The following is a 12,798-nucleotide window of genomic DNA, read 5'->3' on the forward strand; positions in this document are numbered from 1 at the left end:
TTTGTTCCTGTGTGCATTTGCAAACACTAATCTGGCCTTTTTATGTTTCTTTTGGAGTAATGGCTTCTTCCTGGCCTTCCAGCCCATGTTGATACAGTACTCGTTCACTGTGGATATTTACACAATCTTACCAGCTGCCGCCGTCATCTTAACAAGGTATTTTGCTTTTGTCCTTGGGTTGATATGAACATGTCGAACCAAAGCCCGTTCATCTCTGGGACACAGAACCTGTCTCCTTCCTGAGCGGTATGATGGTTGCACATTCCCATCTTGTTTGTACTTGCGTATAATTTTTGTACAGATCAACGAGGCACCTTCAGGTATCTTGAAATTACACCCAAGGATGAGCCAGACTTGTGGAAGTTTACAATTCTCTTTCTGATATATTGGCTGATTTCTTTAGACATTCCCATGATGCTACACAAAGAAGCAGTGTGTCTCATGTGTGCATTAAAATACATCCACCGGTGTGTCTCTAACTCAGATGTTGCCAAAAAACCTATCATTAGCTTCCAAACACATGACATCATCCAATCAGCAGTCCAGAATTGTTTAAAGGCATAGTAATCTTAGTGTATGTAAACTTTTGATTTTGCAGTAAGTAATACAAATGCCACTCCAAAGACATACTGATAGGGAATTTAGATTGTGAATCCCAATGGGGACCATGTCCATAATGTCTGTAAATTGTCTGAATTGTAAAGCGCTGCGCAATATGTTGGCGCTATATAAATAAAAAGATTATTATTAGTAGTATTATTATTATGCCTTAAAACATTCTCTCTCATTATTCTGGCATTTGGCAAATATTACAAATTATGGTAATCCTAATTGACCTAAAACGGGAAAGGTCTGATTTCATGTCAGATATTGAGAAAAATCTGCATGTGACTTTTTATATAGTATATGTAAAACTTCTGTTTTCAACTGTATTTCTAAACTGTTATTAACCTCTTGATTTATATACAAGGACAGTTAATAATGTTAGGGGGGAGGGCTGATATTGTGTACGTGTTTAGGTAACGGGTATGGAATGGAATATTATTATGTAATCATGGTCTGGGATGTGTGATATTGTTGTGATATTACTGTATTAGTGTTGTAGTATCAACAGAAATGTATTTATAGGCACCAGCTTGGGTATAAAAATATATGTTTGTAATAGACTGTAGACTTATACGTGTGTGTAAGAAAAATTCTTTATTAATACACTGTTTTGTCTCAGTTAGTTGTTTTTCTTACATATATAGCATAAGAAACAGATAACGTTTAAAGCATCACTAAGTTGTGTATTATTTTTTACTAGTCAAACCTGACAATAATTATCGGACCTCAATAAAGGTGTAGGAGTCCCTCTAATATTTTGGAAGAAACTCCCCTCCTGTATCACAAATAGAAACAAATAAAAGTCAAAAATATTAGACAGTTTTTTTTTTAAATGAGGAAAATTATCCATTATCACAAGTCTGAGAGTTTCAAAATACAAAATCAGAATTTAGTTTTTCTTTTCCCCATTCCACCACACTTGGAATTTTTTTTTTCAGTATATTGTATGGTAAAATGAATGGTGTCATTCAAAAGAGCAACTTGATCCGCAAAAAAACAAGCCTTCATATGTCTATATGGACGGCAAAAGAAAAATGTTACGGCTCTTTGGCTTTATTCACATGTCAGTATTTCATAAGTATTTGTAAGACAAAACCAGGAGTCTTTGCCAAAACACAGAACAGGTGTCTATCTTTTCATTATAGGTTTTCTCTGGAAGTGTGCATGAGGCTTTTTAGAAGAAGGAGAGGAAAAAAGTGAAAACACACAAAAAAAATTGACGGCATCAGGAGGGGGTTAAACAAGTTGAGTGTAACTGGGGTTCATATGTAAAAAGTCACAACAGCACTAACCTTACTGCAGAGCAATCCAAATCTGTTTAAACATTTTCACTAAACCACAAAAATTACAATTTTAAACATGTGCAGGTTTCGAACAATTAGAGCTCGCTCACGAGCGTATAACACGGCCGAGTGCTATCTGATGTTTTATTGCATAGCATTTGGACCAATATTATTCTATGGACCAGTGCAGATCTGCAATTTTTTTCTCATGCCAATTCGTCATGAGAAAACCATCGCAGCGTGCTGGGTGTACATCCGATGATCGGATCACGCACCGATACAAGTCTATGGCCACGGCCCCACTATCAGTATTCGGTCAGTATTTTTTCTCAGGAGTGGGAGCCAAAACCAGGAGTGGGTGATAAATGCAGAATTGGTGACTTGTTTCTATTATACCTTTTCTCTGATTGTTCCTCACCTGGTTTTGCACCTGGTCTACTCTGCACCTGTGAATATGATTCTCTCATGAGAGAGAATTGGATCACAGTAAGATGACAAGATGATCAAACTCTGGCAGAGTTTGATCAGAGTGGCATTACATAATCATCCTGATTCTTTCTCAAAAGAGAATTAATGGCCATGTGACCTCGGCTTAAGATTGATGCTTACCTCTATTGCATGCTGAAACTGCTCATGTTCTCTTTGAAGTTGCTCTGCCTCTTGCAGTGAACTGGCAGTAATTAATCCAGCATTTAGCATAGATTCACCATTTCTGATCCAGCCAAGTACCTGTTATGTTTAAGGCAAAAACATAAGATCTTCTATTGTAGGTGATTTAGTAAACAAAATGTATTAATTAGCATCAAAAAGTAGTGAATACCATTTAAGTTTAGACACTTCTTTAGACAACTCTTGAAAAAAGAAGCCTGTTGGATGTTTATACTCAAAACAGGAAATAGGAATTAATTCTACATTATTAATAAACATGAATAATAATAATAATAAAAATGAATAAATAAAATAAAAAATAAGTTTAATAAATATGTTAAATATATATTTCTATACATATTTCTTTAAATATAATTATACTTACTTACTTTTTTATATCCTGATATAACTTTTTTTTTACTCTGCTATGACTGATTTGAATATTAAATAGTACCTAGACAATACAGAGTTAACAATTTAAAAAAAAAGTGTTTGGTTTTACCATATTACGTGTGCTGGCTGGAGTTTTTAAAAGAAGCAGAATAAAATATCTATGAATTTTATTTCTTTGGATGCTGGCTGTCTATTAATTTGATCTCTGCTGCAATCTGCTGTGCATATCCCCTACACAGAGTGAGCTGGCAGTTTGGTCCAGTAGTGTAGCCGCAATTCTGCTAGCAGAGACAGCTTTGCTTCTGCAGCATGGGAAACAGGCTGGTCGGATACAGTGATTCGTCCAGCATCAGAGCTGGCATGAGCAGGTACTACTAAGGCATAAAGCCTGTTGGCTAAGAAGGCCACTCTGAGAATGCAGGGTGGCCTGCAGCTAAGGCAACAAGCTGCACACTATACAGTAAATTTAAAAAATCCATTCGCTCTTGAAAACTGAGACACTTGTTAATAAGAAGTTACTTATAAAGTTGCTTGCCTTTTTACCGGAACTATGCAATTTTAACCAAATAAAAACTTGAGTCAACCCCCATAAAGCTATATTCATACATCCGTGTGAGTGTTACTATAAGGCCACGACCCCACTATCAGTATTTGGTCAGCATTCTGTCAGTATTTTTTCTCAGGAGTGAGAGACAAAACCAGGAGTGGGTGATAGATGCAGAATTGGTGACTTGTTTCTATTATATCTTTTCTCTGATTGTTCCTCTCCTGGTTTTGGCTCCCACTCCTGAGAAAAAATACTGACCAAATACTGATAGTGGGGCCGTGGCCTAAGTCTGTGCATACAGATTTATCTATATTGTTAAAGTAAATTGTAGATCAAATAACTATATTGTATTCATACTTGAAATTCAATTAGAGTGTTCATTCTTCTGTGCTATGGATTTCTTATATATTACATCTCATTATAATTTATGTTATACCTGTTTTACTTCAGCTTGAAGATGGCGAAGTTGAACACATTGCTCCAGATGTTTTCTGTGTTGTTCTGCTGATAAATCCAAATCCTGCTGCTTTTCATGTAGAAATTCAAGTAAATCTTGCACACGTGTTGCCATATCCATATCTCTGTCACAAAGAAGGTCAACACCTATACAAAAATGAACACTTATGAAAAATTTGCATAACTGAACTTAGTTTAAATGGTTTGACAAAGTAGCAGCTAGGCTAAATTCATACCAATGTATAAAAGTGTATGGAAAATAACGGATTATTTGCCATATGTATTGTCATCCATATTTTTTACATTAGTTTTATTCAACAGAAGGTAATAACATTGACAAAACCAAATACAGTTTCCTATATAACTGCAATGTATCTGTAAAAATCGGATGCTCTACAGATGATCCATATGGGATCCGATTTTTTTGCGCACCTATAAACTTGAATAGGCAATTCTTATCCAAACTATGTAAGAGAACAGTGCATGCTGCAATTTTTTTTTCACACGTACATTTGATCATTCACCTCAACAACCCAATTAAGTAAGGTTGAGTGTCGTTAGTTTGGAGTCAGTTTTCTTCACAGACAGCACTTGGACCAAAAATATTTTAGGCTACCTTCCCATGTTCTGTGTTTGGTCAGTATTTTACATCAGTATTTGTAAGCCAAAATCAGAAGTGTAACAATCAGAGGAAAAGTATAATAGAAACATGTCACCATTTCTGTATTTATCACCAGCACCTGGTTTGGCTTACTAATATTGAGGTAAAATACTGACCAAGTAATGAACATCTGAACGTGGTCTTATAGAAACATTCAAAAATGAAAAATCAACCATTAAATCAGCCTACTTTGCATTGTTGTACATCTTGTTACTTCAAATATTTCATATGGATTAATGAAGATTCATTTTTCTTCACGCCAATTACTGAGTTAAGCTGTTTAGTAAAGAATAATTATCATAAGAAAAACTGTATTCACATGCAGCTTCAGTTCGAACCTGCAAAAATTGACCTGTAGTGTGTTTTTGAAATCAGCAAGAAGTCAATTTATCTTGTGGATACGCAGAGTATTATGTTTGGATTGTCCCCATAGAATTGCATTAGATATGGGAAATCCACAGGTTAAAAAAACACATTCGTTTTTAGAGCATTTCTCCTGCTGAAATGCACTAAAAATTTATGAAATTCGTACAGAACTGTTTCAATAAAGTTTTGTCAAAGCCAAATACCAAGCATAATATACCAAAAAGAGACAAAAATAAGTGTCAAAAACGCAAAAAATATGCACGTAAAGAAACATATTTAAAAAAGCAATGGAAAACTAATCTTAGGGAACGTGCTCACCGTCAGTAATGGCTGCGTACTGCACGCAGCACACTTGCGTAGCACGGTGTGCGGACCCAGCCTTCAGACACCCACGACATCAATCCTGTCTCCAGCAAATATATGTTGGCAGATGGTACATCTTCCACAGGGGTAAGTTCCAATGATTCCTGAGCCCGTACCCAGAGTTTGTACAGGGTGTTTAAAATGGCTATTGCTAAGAGTGTCCTTAAGGTTGGATGCTCTTTTGGCAATAAGTTTTAGTCGTTCTGCTATAAAAGGTAAAATCTCAGTGTATTCAAACTGCATAGCAACGTCGTCTTCCTCCCATTGTTCCAATAACCACGACTTTATTTTTCTGCCAAATGAGAACTTTTTTTTTTTCGCAGGATGAGTTGAAGTTTTGAATTACACCATTTATTTTACCATACAATGTACGATAACACAAGAACAAAATTCCATGTTTGCCAAAATTGTGAAAAAACACAATTATGGCAGTCTTTTTTTTTTTTTTTTTTTAGAACGTTCATATTGAGTTAAAAATTCCCCTGATGGGATATTGTTTGCTTTTTCCTGATTAAACTTTGCATATAGCATGATTCTTGACAACATGGATAAATATCCAACCACTGACTTACACATCTCTGACCGAGATTTTAAACAGAAAAAATAAGCTCCTTCCTTCAATTCTGCTTTCAGGTAGCTCACAAAAATGTACAAAAATCAAATGCATTCATAGTGGGAAGAAGTGATGAGGGAGCATGCTAGTCAGTACTCGTTACTTGCCCGACCATGACAGTGCTCAAGATGCTCATTACTTGGACAGAATTGTTTTGAATGTTCATGCAGGAGCTTGAGTCCCTGCCCTACATGTTTGGTGCTTATTTGGCAGCCAATTAACATGCAGGGATTGCCTGACAGTCACTTTAGGGCCGTAGCCATGTTGGTTGCGGCATTACAGTGGTTATCTGGCCACATAGCGTCAACGGGCCTACATAAGACCGGGACCGTATGCTCGTCACAGTCTACATCATCAAACAGGCAGAGTAGGGAGAGGTGCTGCTACAGAAGGGAGAGAACTGGCACTTATTTTAAGAAATTAATAATAGTGATTCCACACCACTATTATTAATTTCATCTATGCTAACAGTCCTCGTAAGGGCTCATTCTGATTAATATTAATACTGCTGAAAGCAGTAGTTAGGCAGAGTTTGTGGAGAGCTAGTATAGTACAGAATAGGGTCCATTGCATGTGCTTTCTGTTGTTGGATTTGGTTGATTTAAATAGCATTGCTGTATATTGCAAGCAGAGAAACTTGTCCATCATATCAGGTAGTCAAATAATCCTGACATTTTTTGCAAGCTGCTAAATATTATAACTTCATTTAAACTGCATACAAGTGCATCTCACTAAATTAGAATATCATCAAAAAGTTCATTTATTTCAGTTCTTCAGTACAAAAAGTGAAACTCATATAGAGTCATTACAGAGTGATCTATTTCAAGTGTTTATTTCTGTTAATGTTGATGATTATGGCTTACAGCTAATGAAAACACAACAGTCGTTATCTCAGTAAATTAAAATAATTAAAAAAAAAAAAAAACACCTGCAAAGGATTCCTAAGCGTTTAAAAAGGTCCCTTAGTCTGTTTCAGCAGGCTCTACAATCATGGGGAAAACTACTGACTTGACAGATGTCCAGAAGGCAGTCATTGACGCACTCCACAAGGTCCCAGAGTTCCACTTTTCATTTGGAAATCAAGGTCCCAGAGACTGGAGGAAGAGTGGAGAGGCCACAAACCAAGCTGCTTGAGGTCTAGTGTGAAGTTTCCACAATCAGTGATGGTTTGGGGAGCCATGCCTTCTGCTGGTGTAGGTCCACTGTGTTTTGTCAAGACCAAAGTCAGCGCAGCCATCTCACAGGAAACATTAGAGCACTTCATGTTCGAGTCTGCTACATCCAACACCTGGACACTCCGAAGAGCTGTTCACATTTCCATTTATAGATTCTGGCCTCTCGCTCTGTCTGCTTATAGTGGGGCATGAGGAAATCGCATGTAGCGATGCCCAAATATTTAAGCAGCCATGGTCACAAGAAGGTGACTGTAGGAAAGTGCAATTACTTTTGCAAGAGATGGATGACCTTGAGACACAATTACAAAAAAATCAGGAGATGGACCAGGGTTATGTCTTCCCAAATCTGTCTCTTTTTTAAAAATTGTCCAGTTAACCCAAAAATGGCCATTTGCACCCTCTGCCATGCTAGCATCAGCAGGAGCAGCAAAACTGCCAGCCTGACCACCACCAGCATTGCTCAGGCACATGACAAAGTACTAGACTAGTTGGGCCGAATGCCAGGGTCCAGAAACAGTGTCTGTGGATGACACAACTGCCTGTTCCACTGTTGTGCATGCACGCCAATCCAGTGTCCATGACACAGGTGAAAGTGCCTCATACCCTGCGCCTGTGGTTGCACACTTGCAACCACCGTCAGCAACCACGTCCTTGTCCCAGCACAGTGTTCAGCTGCCCCTACCCCAGTCCTAAGAACGCAAGCTCAAATATGCAGCCACCAACCCACATGCCACAATACTAAATTGCCACATGTTCTGACTGCTTGCACTGAACAAGTTGCCTTTAAGGCTTGTGGAGTCGGAAGCTTTTTGCAACCACATGGCGGCAGCCGTCCCTCAGTCCTCAGTCGCCTCTATTTCTCCCGATGTGCCGTTCCCGCCTTACAGAAGCATGTGTCCCAGAACATTACCCGTGCCCTCAACAAAGCAGTTACTAGGAAGTATCACCTAACCATGGACAAGTGGACAAGTGCTTGTGACCAGGGACGGTACATTTCATTGATGGCACACTGGGTGAATTTTGAGGAAGCCGGGACCCAGGGACAGAACACGTGCTACTGACCCCGAGGATTGCGGGTCCTGGTTCGATCAGGGCTGCCCCCATATTCTATATTAGATTCTGCACTTCTTCATCCTCCATCTCTGAAATGACCACATCAGTCGCAAGATGGAAGAACTGCAGCACTGCCTCACCCAAGCGGCAACACACTCTGCTGAAGTTAATCTGCTTAGGTGACAAACTGCACAACGCTGCAGAGTTGATGAAAGCTGAAATAGAGCAGGCAGAGCTGTTGTGCTCACTCCTGAACCTACAACCAGGCATGGTTGTGTGAGACAATGGTTGGGAACCTGGAGGCGGCTTTGAAGCTTGGCAACCTCTCACATGTATCATGCATGGCCCATGTGCTCAACTTAGTGGTTCAGCGTTTCTCAAAACTCACTCTGATCTGCCTGAGCTGCTTGTGAAAGTACGTTGCGTTTGTGTCCGTTTCCGAAAGTCAGCAACAGCTTCCGCCGCCCTGGCAGTGCTTCAGCAGCGTTTGCTGCTTCCAGCTCTGGTACTCAATGTTGCAGAGGGCAGATGTTGAGTACCAGCTTCAACACGCCCATCAGTATTCTGGTCAGCCTCCGCACATAAGAGCTGATGAGTGGGCTGGATGTCTGATATCTGTGCGGTTCTCCAAAACTTTGAGGACTCCACCAAGATGGTGAGCGGAGATGACGCCATAATTAGCGTTACCATCCCGTCATTAGCTTTTCTGTCTACGGAAATGCTCACTGCTCACAATTAAAGAGTGAGCAGTGTATATACAGTACAGACCAAAAGTTTGGACACACCTTCTCATTTAAAGATTTCTCTGTATTTTCATGACTATGAAAATTGTACATTCACACTGAAGGCATCAAAACTATGAATTAACACATGTGGAATTATATACTTAACAAAAAAGTGTGAAACAACTGAAAATATGTCTTATATTCTAGGTTCTTCAAAGTAGCCACCTTTTGCTTTGATGACTGCTTTGCACACTCTTGGCATTCTTTTGATGAGCTTCAAGAGGTAGTCCCTGGAAATGGTCTTCCAACAATCTTGAAGGAGTTCCCAGAGATGCTTAGCACTTGTTGGCCCTTTTGCCTTCACTCTGCGGTCCAGCTCACCCCAAACCATTTTTTCAGTTGTATCACACTTTTTTGTTAAGTATATAATTCCACATGTGTTAATTCATAGTCTTGATGCCTTCAGTGTGAATGTACAATTTTCATAGTCATGAAAATACAGAAAAACCTTTAAATGAGAAGGTGTGTCCAAACTATTGGTCTGTACTGTATATATATATATATATATATATATATATATATATATATATATATATATAAATATATATATATACACACACACTGCTCAAAAAAATAAAGGGAACACTTAAACAACAGAATATAACTCCAAGTAACACTGATTGACAATGGAAAAAAATTGTCCATGGAAAAAAATCTATCTAATTATGGACTGTGGAAGAGATGTTTACGACCAGAATGAACACTCATTTCCAACATATGTTACCACTTGGCACCTGTTCCTATTGTAAATGCAGCTAACAGCGATATCTCTAGGGAACAGATTTTTTTTTTTTCGTTTGTGTTTGCTTGCAGCAGCATGGAGTAGCCGCATAGCTAATCTCTGACTAGATGCCTGTAATACCTAGTGCTATAGCTCACCCGTACATGAATTGCAGATAATAGAGGTTGTAATTTACAATAAAAAAGTAGATTTTAATTGGCCCCAAAGAGTTTTTTTTGGACGTCGCAGCAACAAACTGTGAAGGAAAGCAAGCAACCTTGCCTGCTTTCATGAATTTCGAAGTACAGATCACCGTTAAAAATTATGAATCGGTCAATGAGAGCATGGAAAAAAATCAATCAAGTTATGCACTGTGCAAGAGATATATGCAACGGCAATGAACACTCATTTCAGCTGATGATACCCAACACCTGTCCCTATTGTAAAAAATGTAAACAGCAGTATCTGTAAAGCCCCCGTCTCACATAGCGATATCGCTAGCGATATCGCTGCTGAGTCACGGTTTTGGTGACTCACCAGCGATGTCGCTGTGTGTGACACTTTGCAACGATCAGGCCCCTGCTGTGAGGTCGCTGATCGCTGCAAAGTGTCCTGGACCATTTTTTGGTCGTTGGCCTCCCGCTGGCCAGCACACATCGCTGTGTGTGACCAGTGGAACCAACGATCTGGCTGGTAACTATGGTAAACATCGGGTTACTAGGGGCACGCGCGCACTTAGTAACCCGCTGTTTACCATGGATACCACTCTGCTACGGTGCACGGAGGCTCCCGCGCACCGTAGCAGAGTGGTATCCATGGTAAACAGCGGGTTACTAGGGGCACACGCGCACTTAGTAACCCGATGTTTACCATAGTTACCAGCCTGCTCCTGCTTGCAGCAGGCTGGTAACGGGAGCAGGACATCGTGGAACGATTCTTTCCACGATATCGCTGCTCCCCTGATCGCTGGTGAGCCTGCCTGTTTGACAGCTCACCAGCGATGTATTAGCGATGCAGCAACGATCCCTGACAGGTCGTATCGTTGTCGAGATCGCTGCTGCATCGCTTAGTGTGACGGGGCCCTTAGGAATACATTGTTTGGGATTGCTTGTAGCAGCAAGGATTGTAAGGCAATGATCCATGTCTAGATGCGTGTAATACACTATCCAAAGTGCGATAGCTTACTCGTACACGAATTTCAGATAAGAGAGTTAATATTAAGAATATAGAATCAATTTGAATTGGCCTTCCCATTATTAACAAGTGCGTCTCCTATACTGTTAATGCATGTAATTATGCAGTAAGTTCAAGGTCTGCCAAAAATTAGGACACACTCCAAAACCACTTTGAAGAGATGTAGTGAAAGGCCACAGTAAAAAAAAAAAAAATCCCATTATTAGGAGTGGGTCTCCCAGACCGGTAATGTCCACATGCCCAGTGTATGGGCTGAGAAATATTTATCCTTGGGGGGTAAGTATGTATATGGGCTGAGAAACATGGGCTGGGTTTTTTTCACAAAAGAAAAAAAAATTCTGTTCCCTAGAGAAATCTCTGTTAGCTGTATTTACAATAGGAACAGGTGCTAGGTGGTAACATCTGATGGTAATGAGTGTTCATTATGGTCGCAAAAATCTCTTCCACAGTCCATAATCAGATTGATTTTTTTCCACACACTCATTGACCGATTCATAATTTTACTCAGAAATTCATCAAGGTTGACAGAAATTTATCTAGGTTGACACAAATTTTTCAAATTTGACAGAAATTAATCAAAGTTAACAAAATGTAATGATTTTATGTGTCATTCGTAGTTTCTCTACGGATCTGTATGTAAGAGGTAGTGGTGGGAGACTTGACGCTACTGGAGATGGAATTCCACTTTGGAACTCTCCAGTGCTTTGTTTCCATCCACTTCTGGGTGCTTCTTGAAGTATGTTTGGGGGTCATTGTCCTGCTAAAAGACCCATGACCTAGGATGCAAACCCAGCTTTCTGACACTGGGCACTACATTGCAATCCAAAATTATTTGGGAATCTTCACATTTCATGATGCCTTGCCTATAGTCAAGGCACTCTGCCAGAGGCAGCAAAACGACCCCTAAATATCTTTTAACTTCCACCATATTTAACTGTAAGTACTGTTTTTTAATTTGTAGGCCTCATTCCATTTACAGTAATCAGTTGAATGATGTGCTTTACCAAAAAGCTCTACTTGATCTCATATGTCCCCAAGACGCCTGCTGGCTCTCTAAAAATAGTGGAGGCCGCCTGTTGGCCCTCTACAAATAGAGGAGGCTGCCTGCTGGACATCAAAGTTTCAAACTTTACAGAATATATATGAAAAAGAAAATTTGACCACCTTAGATGGACACGATATATTGCAGTAGCAATATATGGCCATGCGAAGAATTGCGGTCTGCTGGCCCTCTAAAAAGAGTAAGTGCTACTTGATAGCCCTCTACAAATAGTGACGACTGCTTGATGGCCCTTTAAAAATAGGCTTTGCAACTTTCAGAGTCCCTCCTTCATAAATGAAACAGGATATGTCTGATCATGTCTCACACACCACATTGGCCAGATAAGGTAGTAAAATGATAAAATTACATTTACTGGTGAATGCATTTTTCACCGTTGAAAGCAATGCGAATGTGCAAAAATGCAGCAAAAACACTACATGCCGTAGCCCAAGTTGTATAGGAGCATTTTTTTTCCTGTTAATTATTCTGCCTTCAAGTCGTTACTTGGAAAGTCGTTATCCTGGAAAGAATGTTTCTTAACATTTTTTCAAGAAATATAAATATTAGTCATTTTTGTAGGTTTTATTGTCCATAAAAGTTGTGTAATACTGACAACATTGTTCAAAGCAGCGACCTGGGATTCAGAGATGCTTCCAAGGGTCTTCCCCATGCTGTTCCCATGCAATTTCAATGCTGTTTCCATCGATCTGACCAATTATTAGTCCCCTCCCGACTTCCCGGGGCCACTGGAAAAATGCTTGAGTTTCCCATTTACTTCCATTATTCTCGTTACTCAGGTCGAGCATCTGAGCATTACAATTTGCTCGACCTGAGTAAGGAGTACTCAAATAAATAAATAAATAAATAAATAAAAATTACACAATAAAAAAAA

At 39.3% G+C, this 12,798-nt stretch overlaps 1 protein-coding gene across 7 annotated transcripts in view; it reads right to left on the reverse strand.

Moving 5' to 3' along the window:
• LOC141265383 (triple functional domain protein-like) overlaps nucleotides 1–12,798 on the reverse strand; it is a 1,868,493-nt gene that overhangs the window by 1,119,269 nt on the left and 736,426 nt on the right. For all 7 annotated transcript variants that reach the window (XM_073678400.1, XM_073678401.1, XM_073678399.1 and 4 more), the window contains 2 exons: nucleotides 3,914–4,080; nucleotides 2,499–2,618 (listed from right to left, as the gene is read on the reverse strand). In XM_073678400.1, coding sequence (XP_073534501.1) covers nucleotides 2,499–2,618; nucleotides 3,914–4,080 — 287 coding nt within the window. The remainder of the gene's footprint in view (nucleotides 1–2,498; nucleotides 2,619–3,913; nucleotides 4,081–12,798) is intronic.

The sequence above is a fragment of the Phyllobates terribilis genome, unplaced genomic scaffold, assembly GCF_046119375.1.
Source record: "Phyllobates terribilis strain yellow unplaced genomic scaffold, ASM4611937v1 Scaffold_4__5_contigs__length_816908805, whole genome shotgun sequence".
Classification (NCBI taxonomy): domain Eukaryota; kingdom Metazoa; phylum Chordata; class Amphibia; order Anura; family Dendrobatidae; genus Phyllobates; species Phyllobates terribilis.